This window comes from Dermacentor variabilis, chromosome 1, assembly GCF_050947875.1.
Source record: "Dermacentor variabilis isolate Ectoservices chromosome 1, ASM5094787v1, whole genome shotgun sequence".
Taxonomy (NCBI): domain Eukaryota; kingdom Metazoa; phylum Arthropoda; class Arachnida; order Ixodida; family Ixodidae; genus Dermacentor; species Dermacentor variabilis.
In genome coordinates this window covers 276,235,365-276,256,408 of record NC_134568.1, presented here as the reverse complement: position 1 = coordinate 276,256,408, position 21,044 = coordinate 276,235,365, and the positions used below count along the sequence as shown (strand labels likewise).

At 40.2% G+C, this 21,044-nt stretch overlaps 1 protein-coding gene across 3 annotated transcripts in view; it reads right to left on the bottom strand.

Annotated features, from left to right (window-relative positions):
* LOC142565054 (palmitoyltransferase ZDHHC11-like) overlaps nucleotides 1-21,044 on the bottom strand; it is a 122,033-nt gene that overhangs the window by 10,507 nt on the left and 90,482 nt on the right. For all 3 annotated transcript variants that reach the window (XM_075676232.1, XM_075676231.1, XM_075676233.1), the window contains 3 exons: nucleotides 19,126-19,238; nucleotides 16,676-16,761; nucleotides 3,469-3,598 (listed from right to left, as the gene is read on the bottom strand). In XM_075676232.1, the coding sequence (XP_075532347.1) occupies nucleotides 3,469-3,598; nucleotides 16,676-16,761; nucleotides 19,126-19,238 (329 nt within the window). The remainder of the gene's footprint in view (nucleotides 1-3,468; nucleotides 3,599-16,675; nucleotides 16,762-19,125; nucleotides 19,239-21,044) is intronic.

Below are 21,044 nucleotides of genomic sequence, written 5' to 3'. Positions count from 1 at the left end.
TGGGAGTGTTAGCCAGCGCCACCACTCACAAGCCTTGGCGGTGGATGTGGAACATCCTTTCTGCCGCAGGTGTCACGAGTACGTGATCTTTTTGGGTGAAGGCAACTGGTCAATAATCCCACACGTGCTACCTGAAGGCATCAATGTTGCCAAATTCAAGACCCTAATTATGCAATGAACCAGAAGAAAGGGGGTTAACCAAGGGGCTCGATTTTTAATAATCACATCATAAGAAGCCAACAAACAAAGATACCAAGGACACAGGGGAATTTACTTGTACTGACTAAATGAAATAAAGAAATTATATATTAATGGAATTGAAAGTGGAGGAAAAAAGCAACTTGCTGCAGGTGGGGAACGATCCCATGTCTTTGCATTACACACGCGATGCTCTACCAATTGAGCTACCATGGTGCCGTCTTCCCATCCGCTTTCTGGGGTATTTATATATTACTACTAGAACTAACCCTGGGAGTGTTAGCCAGCGCCACCACTCACACACCTTGGCTCCATGCTGTGTTGTGTTTTCATGGTCCCGGCCTAAAGCCAATTGACTTCCGTGTATTATGTTCCCATTTTATACATCACCAATCTGTAATGTTCCTGCATATTGCGTTGCGTTTGAAAGCAGCATTCACACAAATGTAGCTCTGCAAAGGCAAATTCGCTCTCGTACGTTGGTAATTATACATGTGCAGTTAAGTCTGTCAAGCTCCGCCCGTGGCCCCACCATGAAATGCCGGAAGTCTGCGATCGTCAGTCTAGAATTAGAGTTTCTATAATTTCGCTGCAGTCATCCTCACCGCACTACAGCTATGTCATGCGGTAAAGCATATTAAGAGTTGAAAGGGGTTACTGTGACTGAACTAGGGTGACTAAAACTGGGAGGTGTGAAGAGCATGGAGCATCTCCCTTGCCAAGAAATGTCGCCTTGCACAATCCCTCTGCTAGGTCAAGATAGGGTGCTCCGACCTGGGGCTCCGAGGACTGGTCAGCAGTCAAGATAAGCAACAGGCATATGAGTATTTGAGTAAAAAAGACAAGCAAGAGATTGATAGAACCAGAGTCATGACATTCATAGCTTACCATTCCACATACTTTTGCAAAACTCCCTCATGTTAGCATGCCTAGGTATTGAGGACACACACACATGAGAAAAAAAAAAAAAACGGTCACCATGGTGTTTTGTGTTTCAGTGTAATTCAGGGTACAAATCGTGTACAGAAAAAGTGTCCTTTTTCCATGTGCCAGCATGCAAAGAGCAACTTACGAGTTGTGAGTGAGTTATCCTAAGGACTGACAGAGCTCTACAGGAGAATTTCGCTGTGCGTGCACATTAAAGGAGGTTCTACAGCAAAATGAGGCTCAAGAGGAAGGTCTAGTGCTACAGTTCTTATGGAGGCAACAGAAGTGGCCGTGGAACATATGCTAACTACACAGAGCAATGCAGCAGCGATGGCCCCTTTGTGTACTATTATATGGCAGGCAATGTGACAAGAAAGCGGGTTCTGCCAACAAACTGAATTATGCTGGGATGCCTGCAATGTGTCAAGGGACAGACAGCGCCACAGTGGAAGTGCTGACTCTGACATATCCATGGAATGGGATCTTCTACAGCCATCAGCGTCACTGTACAAATTGATTCATGCTGTTGAGAGCAAACTGCGTATGCTTAGCACAATGTGCATGCATTCAAAGATTGTGAGCAGCCTAAGTACTGCAGGCAGCAGTGTGCCACAGATTAGCTGGCAAGTACTGCGCAGGTCTAACCTGATTAGTTAAGATTTTTTTTCTTCTTTTATTGCAAGGATTCATTCCCTTTTAAAGCGGCTCAAGCAAGCAGCAATTGGAAAAAAAATATCAAAAGCGTGAAGCCTTGCATAAATTAAGGCAACATTCAACAAATACTCGTAAATAATTAAACTGTTGCTCATAAAAATATGTGTTATAAAGACATGAACCAAAGTTCAGTCTCGACTTCTCTGCAATGCTGAGAATGTATACGTACTGCCTTCACGATTGCATGACCTTAAGCTTAAAGGTGTAATGAGAAAAAGAGCATACATCAATGGACACGAACATTCACACTAATTAGATAAATGTGACTGCCCAAATAAGAGCCACAACAATTTCTCACACATCAACGCACGCCAATTTCAGAGCAATGAAACAACGAAATATTGGTAAATGATACCACCCTACCACTGGAACAGCCTCGGGCTACTTTCCCTAACTATGTAAATAAATCATATAAAGATTTATATAGATCATTTTGCAATTGCAACAACTGCAATAAAGAATGCGGCCCCTTCAAAGTATGCTTTATTGAAGAATGGTTGCATTATGACTGGATTATTTTGCTGGTGCGATGTTCATGCTGATGTCGCACTCGAAGGTTGTCCAGTGCTATAGGCATACATCGTGAAAGGGCAATATCATTGTTGAATGTTAAAGTAACTTACACCTGCGAAAAGCAAGCAACACGGTGTGCGAGTGCAATGCCACAGACATGCGAGCAGCTACTACGTCCTGGTACCCCCAGCAACAGTGCGACTACAACGGGAATGCGCAACCTGGCAAGCTTAACTGGAGCGGCCAGTTTTCACATCTCCAAGTTCTAGCCACTCTAACGATACACGGTTCATGTCCCTTAATTATACAAGCATGCATGCGCTGTTTCCTATCAAAGCTGTTTCTGATCACAGTATGAGCAACGGGACGTATAGTAACTGTACTGGCAGGGCCGTTATGCTTTTCTTTTTTTCCACAGTACTTTGAAAAAACGGCATTCTACTGTGTGTGTGTGTGTGAACGAGAAGGAAACTGAGGCGCTCAATTTTTATTAGTCATGTCATAAGAAGGCAACAAATACTGACACCATGAACAGCATAGGGGGAACTACATGCAGGTATTATTTGAATTAAAGAAATGATACATAAATGAAAAATGAAAGCGGATGAAAATACAACTGGCCACAAGTGGGATACAAACCCACGTCTTTGCATTACGAGTGCAATGCTCTTACCAAATGAGCTACCCTGGTGCCATTTTCCCATCCACTTGCTGGGGTACTTAAGGTGTGCATATGTGTGTGTCAATAGGAAAAGGAGAAACAGCATGAGTGAAAATTGGGTTTTGTCACAGATGTAATTGTGCTGCACCATTCCTTTAGAACAATGCATTTCCTTGGTTCCTCATTTTAAGTGAACTCCCCAGTGCAGTCAGCCCTCAAAGCAGCTAGTGCCCCTTTGGAGCTTAAAAAGGCGGGAAGCAGAATGTGCTAGTGGCCAGCCCCCAAGTGACACTCACTTGTTTTCTTTTTAGACGAGGGGGGGGGGCAGAGTGAGGGAGAGAGAGAAGAAATGCAGCAGTGAGTCTGCAGATGAGATTTTTTTTTTTGGTCAGAAGACTTTTCAGAGCAGCGAAATTGCACGATTCTGGAAACTGTACATTTTTCTCTAGCCTCACCTTAAGCCTTGACTTGTGTATCTCTCGGAGGACGTAGCGCTGACGTGATGGACTGTTAGATTGCTGCACATCTCGAGAGTGCAATGAGCCACCACGGGTACTTTTTTCATGACCATTGGGAACGTCGATCCTGTTTTTGTGCAGATAACGACAAAATGCAAAAAACAGGAAGCAGTTTGAATATGCAAGCATTTAATGGTAATTTAAGTATATGTAGCATCATTCCATGCCAACTATCCCAACTGTGGCGTTTGACTAATATCCATTTATCTCAAAACATTGCAAAAAAGTTTCACATGCATAAGCATTACTCGCACAGTATTTTCTCAAAATATTATGAGCCGGAAACATTTTTGCACCTGTGAGGCCCATTTGAATTTCACGAAATGGTGGAAAACCAGGTGCAAAACAAATATTTGCCAAAAATAGACTGGCATGGCATTGTCTGAACATTCTGCTTTCATTATAAAACAGTTTTGCAAAATGCTTTTATGTTTTTCCATCCTTTGCATCTAGGTGAAAATGTGCAAATTGTAGCACTTTTGAGAAATTTTTCACAAAAAACGGTCATAGAAGGAAACATGGAATTATTTTTATAGAACTATTCCTAACACATCTTATATTCTAAAATGTTATTTTTGCCAATGTGCTGTGCACAGGCTCTAAAACAACAGCCTGACTTTAGCAAAAATGCTATGTTGGCCTATGTTTAGATGTTGGTAACACACATAGACCCTGTAATGAGTGGAAAACAAAGAATAATGAACACAACTTGTCACACAGAGGACAGCATATGCTATAGCAAGAAATTGTATCCAAGGTGACAGTTCATTTAAAAATAAAAGTATAAGTCAAGCTACAAAGCATTTGTTTTTATTTTCAAGTGGGTAATTAGGAAGATGCACGCATTCTCACTTGTATAACATGCAGAAATACAACACACTTCTTGTAATGCTAAATTTTTTCATAGAACTCCTGCGAACATATGTGTTGCAAGTTCTTGTGATTATATATATGTATATATATATATATATATATATATATATATATATATATATATACACACAAACACACACGACATACGAGCCGAAAAGCAGACTATATGTATATACATATATATACATATTGCATTAAGAGAAAGAGCCTGGAAATGCACCTGACATTTATTTTTATAATTGACAAGAAAACACCTGATTATCAATCACATATGGTGAACCATTGGGTACCACAAAATTACTTGAATTTGAATTGATTCCATGAAGTTATATAAAATCAAAGCATGATTCAGGAACTAAAGGCAATTTGTGCCTGGCAGAAGCCCCTGAACCTGCACAGTAGCAGCAGTACAGCGCATACAAAAAATACACATCTGACACAAACAATCTTAATAATTGAAGAAAGAATAGTACTTGGTGTATAAGCGTTAAAAAAAGAAAAGAAATTTTGGGGTTTTACGGGCCGAAACCACGATTTGATTATGAGGCTAAGCATAGTGGGGTACTACGCGTTAATTTTGACCACCTGGGGTTCTTCAACGTGCACCTAATGCATGCCACAAGGGCATTTTTTTTGCATCTCGCCCCCATCAAAATGTGGCCGCCGCAGCTGGGATTTAATCCTTCAATCGCGTGCTTAGCAGCGCAATGTCATAGCTGCTAAGCCATCACGGCGAGTTGTTTAAGTCTACAGCACAAATTTATTGCTAGTTAAGGCAATAGTATTCTCAAGGTTATGCACAACAAAGTACAGTCAGCATAAAAGACTTGAAATGTTCACAAGAAAAAACAGCAGATGTGACCTTACAGAATTATTACCCAATTTCCAAAGAAGCTGTTTCTTTCCAGCAGTTGCAATAAGAGTTTCAGTTTCCTGTAATTATATTGCATACTTTAAAGGGACACTAAACTGAAAAGTGATTTATTGTGCATCAGTAAATTACCGTTCTACAACACCAAAAACACCACTCTTACAACGATAAGACGTTTGGTAAGCCAGAAAAAGCGCAAGAACGAAATACGGGTGGCGACGCCTACTTAAGTGCCCGCACCTTGGGGCTGTAACATCTTGGATTTTGATGGCATCTTCTAGGGCCTACTAATTATGTATAGCAGTACAGATTGACTTCATTGTGTTCTAAAGGAACCAAATATTAAACATGGCAAGTTTCGGGAACCTTTATTCAGCCAACGCGGCCCAAATGCGAAAACATACTTTGGAATCTCTGACGTCACGCTTACGTACCGGCGCTGGGGTTTTGGCGCGAAATTCAAATACTGATACCTGGACCTTCATTTTCTCATCTAATAATCAAACTATTTTTTTAAATGACTGCCTGCAGGGTTCTCAAACAATGCTTCATTAGTCTAAACTGATTTATTGTTTTGCTTTAATGCCCCTTTAAATGTTGCCTGTATATGGCTGATCCATTTCAAACCTTGCCCAGATGTAATGCTTTTGAGCACTTGTTATTAGAAATTAAAAAAAAAACGGTAACTCATCAACACAGATTTTACATTGCCAGAGTATTAGCCATAGTGTCCTACCCCTTTTGATAGATTTGATCTCGTTCCATTCACAATGTTCCCAGGGCAGCAAGTATAAATTCTGCTTTGTTCGTAAAGTATTCATAAAGCTCTGGATCACTTGCATGGGTAATTTACTGCAAATGTCGTCAATTTGGCCTTTCACTTTGAACTTCCCCTTCACATTACCCATAATGTGCCACTTATTTTTGGGAAATAACAAGATGCGTAGTTTAGTTCACTAAGGACATCAGAGAAACCAACTGCGAATGTATTATGACGTATCAAAATATAAAAAAATAAAATAAAGTTTAGTAATTATTTGCGACACTTCTAACTGAAACAGGCGCATAAAAATCTTCTCACACATTGCACTTAACATGAATGCCCCACCTCCGTTTACACGAAATATAAACCTGTTGTAACCTACAGTTATGTCTGGACATTAAAAAGAACCGCTGATAATGGCCATATCACACATTCTAAAGCTTCATTAGAAAATTTATATTACAAAAGTAATGTTTGATCTAACCGCATTTAACTTTGCACAGAGATTTTTAAGAGCGTTCCGGACAACCATTTTCACCAAATTTATTCTACGTGTCATTTGTAACTCTGCCAAGGCAATGGGCTAAATTGTGCTTTGCTCATTAGACACACTGATCCCTAAAGCATTTGCATATGTAATTTATTGGCAAAGCCCCAATTACCCACCCACTTTGACCATTGCCTACACACCACCCATTTACCTAGTCCTTGCTGTCAGCAAGCATAAAGGAGCTGCCTTATTCAATTCACTGAGGACACCAGGCGAACCCAATATTCACTTGAATGAACAAGGGTTCAGTAATTATTTGTAACACTTCTAAATAGGTCCAGAAACATTAAACCTTTGCAACACACTGCACCAATGATGTGCACATTCCTTCCAAGTACAAAGTTTCTGAAACACACAGTTCTCTCGGGAATTTGGGAAATGCAGCTGATAACAGCAGCATGACACCTTGGGACAGTTGCTTAGGAAGATTTTTTTTCTTTCAAAAGCTGTGTTTGATCAACACGCATATAACACCACCCACAAGCTTGGCATAGTGTTACCATTACATTTGCAAAATCTGACATCGGTTGTAATTATGCCAAGGGCAGTGGTCTAAGTTTTATGCCGCTCGTAATATGCACTAATAACACTCGGGACCACTTGCACACGTAATATATTGCAAAAGGCGCATTTAACAGACTTATTTAGAATGTTGCCTACATATTAAAAATACTGCGCCCTTATTTTCCACAAATATGAACAAGGTGCATTGTTTAGTTACCCCTGAAAAAACAAACTACGGACCTCATATGATGTACGAAAATAGCAAAAAATGGGGTTTCAGTAATTATTTGAAACGCTACTTGTATTTAAGAGAAGGAACGTCAAAGTTTTGCAGTACCATTTCACTTCAAATTCTCCCAATTTTCACAAAATTTGAAGTTCGTATCTTGGGCAGTTATCTTAGGAGTCTGGGAAACATTTTGAATAATGGCAGTATGACACCCTGGAAAGCTTGAATAAGTAACTTTTTACAAGAGCTGTAATGAACCCACACAAATTAAACATTTATTGTTCGTCATTCAGAACATGCTTTCTACTTCAACAAAATATAAACACAATTCCTGGCATAGTTTACTGACAAAACCGGGAAAAGCAACTAAATGACTTGTATAACGTATAACAATAGGGAGAAAGCGGGTATTCAGCAATTATTTTTAAAGCACATAAGTAGCCTACACAGTTCAAAATTTTGGTATACATCACTCAACAAGTTGGAACCTGTTCCACAAAATATCAAATCTCTGCTGCTCTTGTTCCTGCCAAGGAACATGTGCTAGTGTAACTCTTATATAGAAACAGCCTAAAAATTAAATGGACAGATGTCAGAAGTGACACATGCCGCTAAAGAAAAAGAAAAAATAAGAAAAATCAAGTCGGCATTGTAATGGTATTTTAATGGCTCTGTACATTTGACAAGGTCACTTTCACCAATATATGTAGGATAACTCGTGATTACACAATGAAATTCGACAGTCAGACCTGTAAGAGGTTTTATTTGTTTTTTGATGGTGATAATAGACAAACTTATAATGCTATGTAGACTATCTCTGGACAGAGATTCAATACTTCCGGTACTTGATAATCCAATGATTTCACACTGTAAGGCATGCAATCGTACTACGTGGCTGATTATAATACTTTATTTAGACTCGTCTCACTGTTAAGTTACATACAGCAAGCCAAGTTGGTATGTACAAATATGTTTACGCAGCCTGAAGGAACTGTGCATGATGCAAGAAGCACAAGCTGAAATTTGTTATTGCAGGAACTGTCCAGTGCCAGCCTTCTCCACAATGCAAGTGTGTATGGCACACCCTACTTGTTGTCTGTTACAGCTCATTGTGGCTAGGCACGAAAGACGATCCTCAGTGCCCAAGCAGGGGATATGTAATAAAAAAAAGTATTACTTACGTGGCCATTGCGTTCGGAAACAAAATTTGGCTTCAGTGGTTGTTCTGATGGATTTTCCAGTGTGCAGCCGAAAGTTCCTACTTTAAAGAGTGTGTGTATGTGTGTGTGTGGGGGGGGGGGGGGTGCAAATGGAATACTTTGCAATCCTTCATTTTTGACAGTGGGGGGCAAGTAGTGCCCCCCCCCCCCACTGTTAATGTACATATGCCTATGCTCGATGGTCAGTTGTTTTATAATTAGTTGCCCATAAGGATCGTCTGAACTTTACATTATTTATTGCAGTCACTTTTCGGCATATGCATAAATATACGGCATTAGATAATGAACATTGTAGATTTTTGAACGAATGGAAGCAAGTGACGCCGTAACATATCATATGGAGGTGAAAAAAAAATGACCTACACAGCTCAGCTCAACAGGCCACATGCCATAGAAAGCCCGACATCTTTCTGCAATATTCAAAGAGCCATGACTAGATAAGCTTCAGGAGTCTGACTTTGAATGCAGTTAATACAAAGTTAACTTAGGATAACTTCCACTAAATATCTCCACAAAAGTTCAGCAATTGGTGAATTAAAAGAGATTATAATTTAGAAAACTGGAGAACTGAACAAAGATGCAGCCACTGAAGTGCCTTGGTCTGGCACAAAATTGGGCCAGTATAGCGTGCAACTATTCCAACCTGCTTTTATTCTAAATCTGCCATCAGTCCTCCATGAGAGGTGAAACTAAATCAGGCCCTGTCGATATAGACTACTTGCAGCAAGCACCTAGTTCTATTCTTTCAGCATTCTTTAGGCTCTTGAAGCAATGGCTGTCACGATGGGGAATATCCATTTTCTCCTATTTGGTAATCATGCTTGATCAGCTTCTCTCTATAACCAAGCTGGCCTAAGTCATGCAGCTTGAACTGATGCTGCAGCATTCATGTGCTTTCCACAGTACCATATTTTTCCATGTATAACCCGCCAACATGATTAACCACACCTAATTACAACAGCCCGCAAAGAAAAAGAAAATGTGCACATATATAACCAGTGCAAATAAATGTGTACAACAAAATTAAAATCTTTGCAAGAACAGTTTCGATTCACGGATGCATGACTGGCCCACGTCATACCTTCGGCCAGCAGCTCTCTCCCTGCTCTCCCTCAGTGATGCTGATAAAGCTGGATGCACATGGCGGACGTGATCACGGACGAATCAGCCACATAACATAGGACGTGAATCGGATCACTTCACAGCTAGCATACACATGACAGAGGATCACAGCATGGGCGGAGCCACCCTCGCATGAGCAACGGCGATGGAACAAATGTGACCAAACTGAAAATCCCAATGGTGATTTGACGCTTTGTAATATTGCGAAGCGCTTTGCATGGAACGAGGGAGCACCACGGGAACAGAGTTTGCCAGTGCTGCATGCACTATTCGCTAATTACTAATTGCAAAATGACCCGTAAAAAGGAGGAGAATGGGTGACCATGAAGGAGGGGAGAAGGGAGCTTCAAAACACCGGTATGGGGAAAGGGTGGGGTTCCCTAGGAGATAACGAAACTTTGAATGGCCGAGAACCTTGGTGGAGAATCCCTCCAATCGTATAACTTAATGCATTGTCACGTGTGCAGCAGGCTTTTGTCTTCACGTGCTACAGGAGTGCAATGTACTGTCGAACTTTTCTGAATTTTTTGGGTGGGTTATATGCGTGAAAATACAGTATTTCTAGTAAATAATAAGGACACTCACAGACTAAGAGATGAGTCTGCTAGTGAAGCTTATTGAAGTCTGATGAAATCTTGTCTGGTCGGAAAGAATCATGGTGAAAAACAGAGCCGACGCCAACCAAGGGTATAAAAATTATTCGAAAATTTTACATTTCGGCTCCCATGTGGGGCTGAAACAGAATTTGGAAATATATATTTTATTTACATTGGTCAGCGTTTGTTTTGTTTTTCTTTATAGTGAGCTTGTGAAGAATGTCGGTCTGACTGATTGTGTGCGCTTATACGAGTGAAAACTCTAAACCATGTGAAGGTTTTCTCATGTTATGCTGTACATACACTGTGGAAGTGCTAATGGATAAAAGCAAGCTGCTGAGAGAAAAAATGAAGTTGCACACAATATTAGTGAGACATAATATCACAACAATGCACACTCCTGAGCACATGCAGATTTTTTAGTCAATGTTAAAGCGGTGTAGTTGTCGAAGCGGAAAATTAGACAGCCTGACAGACGCTTTTATGTCTTCGCTACAGCTGTCATTAAAAAAATTATGTAACAGCAGAGTTAACTAAAGTGCACATCTTGCATTACTTGATTTGGGAACTGTGAGAAGCTGAGAAGGTTAATTTCAAAGATATTTCCTGTCAAAGTTCTTAACTTTTGAGATTCCCCAATGTGCTGCACATTGCCAAATCTGACCAGAAGGAACAGTGCAATCTTCAGTCTATACGGTGCATGGTGTTGCTCGTAGAAGATTTCTGATGTCAATGTTTAACAATGTGTCGAAATGTTGATCAAATTGATAGATTTTCTATGGCCTGGTAAGGAAAGAGTTAAGACTGCCAATCTCCACAAAATGGCTATGAAGAAAGCTACTATCTCTATTAAAATAACCCAAACCGGCCCCGAATTATTGTTTGGTCAAATAAATAAATAAATAAATAACTAAATAAATAAATAAATAAACAAACTGAAAAATAAAATGAAGGACTACTATAGGGGACACATATCAAAGCACGATCTCTCTCAATTACCCATGAAAAGTTTTCACATTCGTGGAATCAAGCTTAATTTTTTGGCAATTTCTTAGTTTGAGTACCATGTCTTGTTTCTTTTTTGTGAAATTCAAATGGCGCAAAGGCAGACAAAAATTTTACTTGCAAGAAATATTTTGGGAACGCATTTTTCGAACTGTAGTATAATAAAGCACAATCTTTAGGAAAGAAATTGGAGAAAGTCTAGTTCATAGCTGGTGCATTTGGCATGAAATGACTGACCCTCTATATTTGCAGGATAAACTCCCATACTTCACATAACTTTTGAGCCTTTCAGAGAGGCCAATACCCAGATAGCCACAAACATCCAATAGATGTATGTACCGGGCTGATCCAAACATAAAAAAAAAGATGGGATGTCCTATGGACATCCTTTACATTCACATGCATCTAAGGGACGTACAATGGCATCAAAGTTTTGGGTGTCGAATGAATATCCATTTAGTTCGTTCATCAGACGTACAGCAGACAAAATTTGGATGTCCATGGAACATCCATAAAGTTTGTACTTTAGACGTGCATTGCAGGCCCCCCAAAGCTTTCGCATTGTCTATGCAGGCTTCTATGATTTTGACGTGGGCGATGCTGCGCAGTTGGAGCCTGCAGTTTGGTGCGACAATTCCGCGGTATCATCAGTCATCATGTAATGGACGTCCATAGATGTCCCCCCCCCCCCCTCTTTTTCGCATTTAACAACTTCTTTATTTTCAACTTTGGGAAAGTAATTGAAGAAACAAGGTACAGTATGTTTGGGAATGAACTGATATATATATATATATAGTAGAAAAAACAGCATGAAAATTATATTAAGGCACTCTACTTTTGATGAGTACCACGAAACTTTTTAAAACTGTGACAAACTTCCAGTGTGGAAGTGATTGCGTGGCCTTCGACACTTGAAACTCCGCCTCGGAGGCCATGAGTGTCAAAAGCATGCTCGAAAGTAAGGAGCCGGAAGCACGTCACAAATATTGCAGTAAATGAAAAATGGTGTTTAAGGACGTCAGAAAAGTTAAATGATTTAAAGAGATTTTACGCAGCATTATTGTCCAATTATCAATTATTCTCACATTCGCGTGCCTGTCATACGTCACGATAAGTGCACGCATCAAGCAAGCGTATGCGGGCATGTGCCAGCTTGTTGTGCTTCGGTAGAGTTTCGGTGCTGGCGCTGGGCCATATTCTAGTGCTCCCTGAAGGGTTGCATAAGATAGAAAGATAGCGTCAGCCTTTCCGTTTTGACAATGAACCACTCTTAGGTTGTGGTGCCCCCCCCACCACTGATGCTGTGACACTTAATTTCTTATTCTCGCCACGTCTGCAGTGGTGTCCGGTCGTCAGTAGGCACATGCTTTTCAAGGTATGTCGGCAGTTTGTTTTTGCTTTCTTCTCTTTTATGCCATTAATGATAGTTTAGCATGGGCCGAAGAGCTGATACACAACACAAATGCACAACAGTTACGGCAGTACCCTTCAAGGGATGGCGTTGTTTCTTGTCGGAATGGTATTAAACTGAGCCAATTTTTGCATGGCTAAGACAAGTTTGCAACAGCTGAACTGCAACCCGAAACAAACGGCGATAGACAAGCAATGTTCTTGTCTTTCTCCCTTTGTTACGTGTTTCAGTTCAGCTTCTCATGCTCGTCTTGCTCTTTCTTGTAGTACTGTGCTTCTTGCGGTCTGCAGGTTTGGTACACAACGGCACAATGGTTTCAGTGGTTCTGGCACATGTTTTCAATAGTGGTGCTCGATGTTGTGAGGTAGTCACCATTCAAGCATTGTTTTTGTTCTGTCTGCTGGTAGAGGCCTTTTGTAGTAAGGGCTGTCTGTAGAGCTAAGTGACCTTTTGCTTACTTTGTTGCACCTCTGTATGTTTACATAACTCCTGTGTATAGCGTGCAGTATTATGTGCTCGTACCATTTGTAGGCCCAAGGCATGAACTTTCATGTGTTCTTGAACAGTCAATATTTTTGCACATTATATAAAGCTTCGCTGTGCTCTACTGCTTGCAAGGACAAATTTAATGAAGTGGTACTATTCAACCAGATGCCTCATATCTGCTTCCATGATAAAGGAGATGCTATAGCTGTAGATTTCTATTCTGGGGTTTTAACCTAATGACTGAATTTAGAGAAGCTGAAAACCGGTTACATTAAGCGTCTTAAGCTACTTTGCATGTCTTACCCTCTCAATTAAGAAATGTGCCTTAACTAAAAGCCCATGCTTGATTTAGTCAAGATAAAGCCTGATGAGAACGCGCCCAAGGAAAGGCAATGAGTGTCTTGGACACTTTCACGCATGTCGTTACAGTGACAGAGTCAAGCATGGGCTTCAAGTAAGGTGAATATCTGATTGCAGGGTAAGTAATAAGCGATGTGTTTGCATAGTTGTAAAGATTCTGTCCTTTTTCATGTTTAGGATGCTCAAGGCAGCTAGAAAGAGAGTGGTCTTCCAAGTACGATTTGCCCTCCAGCCTCGCACAGCATCGTAACGTGTGCCTTTAGGAGTGCTGACAAATTTTCTTCCTCTTTTGAAACTGGTAGTGGTCTAACTTCTAATCACGGTAATAACTACAAGGCTTTTTTAAAAACCTATCTTCAGCGTAGAAAAATAATGTTCCCTTTGGAATGGCAACCTTAAGGTGAGCACTCACTGCAATATTGACACGTGTACTTACCTTTATCGGGCGACCACGTTTCGCCGCCTAACAAATGTAATCGCACAGCGCGGGACGCGCCTGCATGCATCCGAAGTTTCTGGAAAGTTATCGATGCTTCTACCCGGCTGTCTGTTGTCGCCGAACCTTGTGTTATCTGATTTCATCACGTGACGCGAATGGTGTAGAACTTTGTGGAAGGCACGCGGGTCCGAACGATTAGTCTGGAACATTCGACGACTGCTGTATAAAAGCCGACGCGCTTGACCCACTGATCAGATTTTCGACGTTGTGCTTTAAGTGTAGCCTGTTTTGTGGGCACAGGTTCGCCCAATAAAAGCTAGTTTTGCCTTTCACAGTATTGCTACTGTGTTCTTTGACGTCACGACCACATGACAATATGTTTCCTTGGTAGTAGTGCTGCGGGGGCCAATGCAATTAACCACTGTTGCTATGTTGAGGCCAGTGTATGAACACCAACCAGATAACGCTACGGAGATGCAGATGTAGCAGCTCATCTCCAGCATCGGCTGAATCAATGCTTTGGCCTTTCGTGGCACCTCATTGCATTATAAGTAATGCTGCATGTTTTCAAAAATGTGACAAATGCAGAATCCTGTTACCTGATGTCAGGCTGAGTGTACGGAAAGCATTGAGGCGGTTTAAAAGGAAAGGACTGATCTGATACTGCTACAAGTGGCTCAGCACTTTCAGCTGCATGGTGTGGCCTGGTGCCACTACACTTGGTTGACTAGTGCATGCCAAGTGTGCTGTGGTACCAGGTAACCACTAAGTGCAATTACATTGACATTCCTTAGGATCCATGAATCTACACCACTTGTATGGAAATATGATATAGTTATTCTACTCGAATAATTTATAGAGCATACCATTTTTGTACTTGGACTGCATGCTTACTTATTTGAGGAAAATGAGGCAAAAATTAAGATACTTCCTCATTATAACAGTCATTTCTAAGAGAGAACAGTATGTTAAAACAATTTTTTTATGCTGCAGCTGTGTTCCAAATATTCCTCCTTTATGGAGAAGCTAATTTGGCCCCCTTTTGCTGCAGGGGGTTGCCTGCTTCTCTTACATAATTTATCATTGTGCTAACATATTGATGGTTTTCAGATTCATTTTCCTATAATATATATTGCTGTTTTGGGCCTTCAGCTGTTGCTCACCTTTATGTTTCACTACGTTGTTTCTATACTTTCTTCTTTCTTTTGCTGAATACAAGGTTAGACAAATAGTGATTTGATGTTTCCATATGTGAATTCTGCTTTTGTTTTTGTTCATGAGAATTAAGTCTCATAATGTGCCCTCTGTGTTTTATTTTACTGGAGAGAATGCAGCTAATGCTGCGCTGTTGCTCACCTAATAAATCATTTTTCATGAAAGAAGTGTTTCTTTTCAAGCATCGCTTTTACTGTCTTATTTTATTTATCCTTTACTATGTTTATGCTTAGCTGTTATGCAAAAGTGATATTTCTGTATTGGTTCGTGTGTTTTAAGTGCTCATTGTGCCTTTCAGAAACCAAGAGATCGCATTATGTTGTATTTTTAGTGTTCACTTTATTTTCATGAGACAGCTGCAGTCTGCCATTGTATTTCACTACAAATATTGTGTACATCATTATGTACTTGTCAAACGGTTGATACCAATAAGAGGTTTCATAATATAAAGGCTGGTGGTGACAACTTGAGTTTCTATTCGTTTAGTAATAGTGGCACTTTGATTTGTTGTCCCAAACAATCCAGGACTGTCCGAGAAGTTGTGTACGCCAATAATCATTGGCTGTAATAGCATCTCAAGCAGTCTGGGGCGGTTTGGGACAAACTGAGAAGGCCCAGTGCATGCATACATGACGAATAAAAGAAACAGCCAAAAATAGTACAATGGATGTCCTATGGATGTAAGTGTGGTTAATATGGATATCCATTAGATATAGTAAATATCTATTGGATGTTGTGGATATCTACTACATGTAATATGTAAATATATTTACCAGATGTTGTGGATGTGTATTAGATGTTGCATATATCCAGCCCTGACATCCCCACAACGTATGACTTACATGTTCTGGATGCATTTGCGACGATCCATCGTACATCCATATAACGTTTTCTGAATAGATCTGCATATCTAATGGAAGTACTGAATGTCCAAGGTGTACCATATTATGCACATCTAATGGATGTATCTAGCTATCTGGGATACTGTTACCAGTCATCACTTTAAACCTCTTGTGTATTTTTTGCGCACGTATGTGTGTACACTTGCTCAGCCCTTTCTAGGTGCATAAATTGCCATGTCCTCTTACCTTTTTATTTTCTCGCTACCAAGCGCCATGACTTGCTTCTGCAAACTGGATATAATACACTATCTTTTCTGCATTGAACACCTCAGTTTTTGGGCTTTCCCCAAAGCCAAGTTTTACAGGACACCCACATAATCTAAGTGGGCCGCAGCCCTTACGGTAAGAAGTAAACAGCAGCTTACACACTATATCTCAAGAAAATAGAAACCAATAAACAGGAACAATGAAAATCTTAAACCTTGCAATGAAAAGCAGCAAGGTCCTGAAACGCTTTAAGTTATTATTCCAAAATGTGTGACACATGCAAAATAATTGAGATATCAAAGGCACTGTTTATATAAGAAATTATGCCCCTCATAAATAATAATAATTTAAACATCACGTAAACAGTAATCACTACAACATGACCACGTACTTGACACTTGTTCTGCCAGCAATGTCAACAGCATCACTTTTTTGAGCTGCTGAAGCTTTCTGCTGCACGGGTGAAACCTGGTTAACCTGTAAAACCAACATTAAGTAGTCATGCAGGTAATCACCGAAATAATTCTTTGCCTATAAAACACACAAGAACTATACACAAAATCTAAATGGAATGCTTGTGCAGCAAATGTTTACACCCCATGAGAATGGAAGGGATGGTTAACCATTGACGTGCAAGCATTATAGTTAAAGTGCTCATGTGAGCCATGGGCTATGTGCTAAGGGTTTAGACGAGTGTTTACATATACAGGGTGATCTATTTTGATGAAAACAAACTATCAAAGATCTCCTGTAGAAGATATCGCAATTCTGTAACATTGGCAGATTGCTTGATGGTGGACACTACTTGCAAAACAAATTGCAGAGTTTTGTTAGCTATTTTAAGTTCTTTGTTATTTTGGCTAAAATTGACCTTATCTTGTTTTTATGGCTTATTTTCAAACTTCACCCTATCGAAAATTCTTCTAAAGCTTTTTCAATCAATTTGCTTCATGTTTTATGCATGAAAACGATGCACCACCATAGAGTCAAGTCAATGTCGTCTGCGCTTTCCGAATCATCACTTTTGGTAGAAGAAGCTAGGAGAAGACTATCATCATTGTCTTCGCTGAAGAACAAAACTCTAGTGCATCGCTTGCACTCTCACTTTCACTATCAGAGTCAAGCAGCGGTTTCCTCTTTCACGACTCATGCACAAGCTGTCACTGATAGATGGCATCGTTCCAAACATGCCAAAGGACGTAAAAAGTGTGCAAGTGGTCTTTGAACGCTGACAAACTGCTGCCATCTATATATACAGTAGAAAACAAAGACCGCAATAAATTCACCCCTACAGCACTGACAAAATGGCTGCTATCCATGTTATAGAACATGGAGACTGAATCAACAGGGCATTTGAGACGCTCAAAAAGTGATTGCATTTATGTAGTATAATAAAGAAAGAGTGAAATTACCGTGGATTTCAAACATTGGCACTGTAGCCATCAATAGAGTAGAACAAAAACTAAGTGGACCAGCCGAATTTGTCCAAATCACTTGGAAAACTGGTTTATTGTCATTGATGAGCTGAGCTCGTCCAAAGCAAAATTAACCAGGACCGCAGTGACTAGCTGAGCTTGTCCAAAACACTTAATAGGTTAGGAATACTTTGCTAATTAAGATTGTAATTATTAACTTCAATGCACATGTCCCAAATGGTGAATTAAAGCTGAGCAGTAATATAGTAAAAATCCTTTGCTTAGCACCAGCCTTAATAAATACATCCTCTAACTCTGTAGCAAAATGCATTGATGTTTCATGTAACAGTTACCAGCACTCTATAAAATGGAGTGCCGACATGACTTAACTTGAAAATGATGGTGCTTTAGACAAGCCTGACATTATCAGTCAGCTGAGACTCAAGGAGTTTGCAATTGAAACAAAATATATTTTGGTGCATACCATTATTTCCCACTTGAGAAACATATCCCCTTCAGGTGCCCATTAATTCTGTCTATAGATTATTTAGCTTCACCACATTTCTTTTATTTTCAGTATCATTGAAGACATACTGCCACATAATTGATTAAGAATTTGAAATTCTTGTGTGATTTTTGTCATTTGTCAAGTTTACAGAAACTGGATTCTATGTGAGAAATTTCTACATGGACATCAAATATGAGAACAATTATTTCATGTCCAGCATACTGGGAAAGCACACAGCTGCTTGAAAAACATTTGATGTAAAACATTGTGAAAAACAATGAAAGAAGTGAACCAGCTACATGACATACTGACACTGAGAGCAAACACCAAGCCATCTACTTTCCAACTCATTTTACTAAAACACTTACAGCACACGTCCAGTCAGAAATGTTTCGAGATACATCTCAGAAGTTTTAAATATAATTGTTTCCTTAAGAGACTGTGTGGTGCAACGCGAAGTGGGACAAAGGACACAGAAAAACGAGGACAAGCGCTTTTCTGTGCCTCTTGTCATGCTTTGCGCTGCGCCACAGTCTTGTGGAAAACCAACTAGCCCAAACCATCACCCTTCTAAGTTCCATAAGAGCTTTTGCTTTTGATGCACTATTTTGTTGTACACACTTCTGAAACAGCACCTGAAGGTGTGGGATATGCTACAGTTTAGGCAACCATAAAAATTTGTTTTACTGATGCTTGACCTTAATAATTTTGTGCTGCCCTCAATTTCAATGGACTAAGATTTATTTGTACTACTACCATAATGAAAAGTGACGATGTAGATGTGAAGTTTGATCTGTAATTACAAATGATATCACTCGAAGCGAACCACATAAACAGGACACTGCTGTGGTTCTTTGTTAACCCAGATTGTGCACATGAAATCTGCTTCCTGTACTTTACGCTACATAATAAGCTTACCTTGTGCTTGCACCACTTCAAGAAGAAGTTCCTTTTTTCTGCTTGCGCGCCTCCATGGAATGATGCATTACGCTTGAGAACAATATAATCATAGGTTGATAGCCCTTTGAATGCTGCAACAAGCCACGAAAAATAAGTTCAAGTGCATTCCATAAAGCCTTCTTCCAACAATGCTCATTGATAAGATTTGAATTATATGTATACACATGCAAAAACAAAGAAACAATAAGAAACAAATGAAAACACCTACCTACAGTACTTATTTCAGTCCCATAAGCATAAAGGATTACCTTATTTAGTGGTAATTACTATACGTAATTTGAGAGGATTGTTACGATCGACCTGTCAGGTATGAGAAGCATTTTAACGGGCTTCCACATCAACATAATTGCCCTCTTCTCCGAAACGACGTCACCCTTTTGCCTGAGCTGACACAAAAGATCAACGAAGGGAAAGACAGGCCACAAGGTCAAGACGACGCCACCCCATTCGCCACAAGCTGACACAAAAGGATAGAAGAAGAAACCGAAGGTCAAGACAATGTCACCATTACCCCCGACACCAAGGATGGGCAAAGGGAAAGACAGACCACAAGGTCAAGATGTCACCCCGTTCTTCACGAGCTGACACAAAAAGATAGAAGAAGAAAGGTAAACTGAAGGTCAAGACGACGTCACCCTTTTCCCCGAGCTGGCACCAAGTATGGGCAAAGGGAAAGACAGGTTCCGGAAGAAGACAGCGACTACCACAGGACTACCAGAAGTTATTTGAGGCCGTGCTGGCCCTTGTGTTAATAAGAACCGCTCGAGACTCAGATGATAGTCACATCCATGTACCAATGAAGTGAATACGATCTTTTCAACTTTTTTTCATCATCACGATGCCCAGCTTCATCGTCGTTTCCTGATTCTTGTGGTGAAGACCCACCTTACCCGGTCGAAATTACATCAAGATCTCAAAACATTTCACTTAGAAGAAAAACATTCAGAATTAACACACAGAGTGAAGTCCACTTTGAGTAGTACTGCTCACAATGATGGGCTAATCTACTACTACAGCGTAGACAGTTTTTAATGGATTAAAATTAGACGTGTCAAAGTGGAAAAAAGTGTATGTGTGGGAAGCCAGTCTCGCACATGTCCACACATACACACAACCACACACACACGTCCACACACACACAAACACAACCTAGGCGCGCACGCACGTTCCTAGGTTTCTCTGCCAGCAACAAGTTATGTTTTCGTCCACTTTCATTTCCCTTTTATTTATTATTTTCTCCATTTAAATTTCAACCAAAGCTAATTTCCTCTATGCCTTTCTTGGCTTCATTGTCTGTTGGCTTTATATGGTCATGATTAGCAAAATCAAGCCCTGCGGTTCCCCTTCTCATTTATTCACAGTGAGGGTCTTAAACCTGGCAGCCTTGGTGTCAGGTAGCATACGTACGAGGGTTTATTAGTCACATGTCTGCTCGCCTTCTCCTTAAGTTCATGTGTTACGTGATGCCATTGGGCAAAAAACAATGCTCCACATTTGCCCACCATGGCTCTGAGTGACAATGGCTAATACTCCTAGGGCTAGCTCTAGTAAACATAAATACCCAAGTTAGTGGATGGATTGACAGCAGTTGCTGTAGCACAATTGGTAGTGCAATGCACACGTAATGTAGAGGTTGTGGGTTCAGCTCCCACTGGCAACAAGTCATCTTTTCATCCACTTTCATTTCCTTTTTCTTTATTATTTTCTACATTTCAATTTCAACAACAGCTAATTTCCCTTATGCTTTCCTGGGCTTCATTGTCTGTTGGCTTTACATGGTCATGATTAGCAAAATCGAGCCCCTCAGTTCCCCTTCTTCTCGTATGCATATATAGTGCGACTAACGGTGGCCTGCTCCTAACCACCCTCAGGGACCT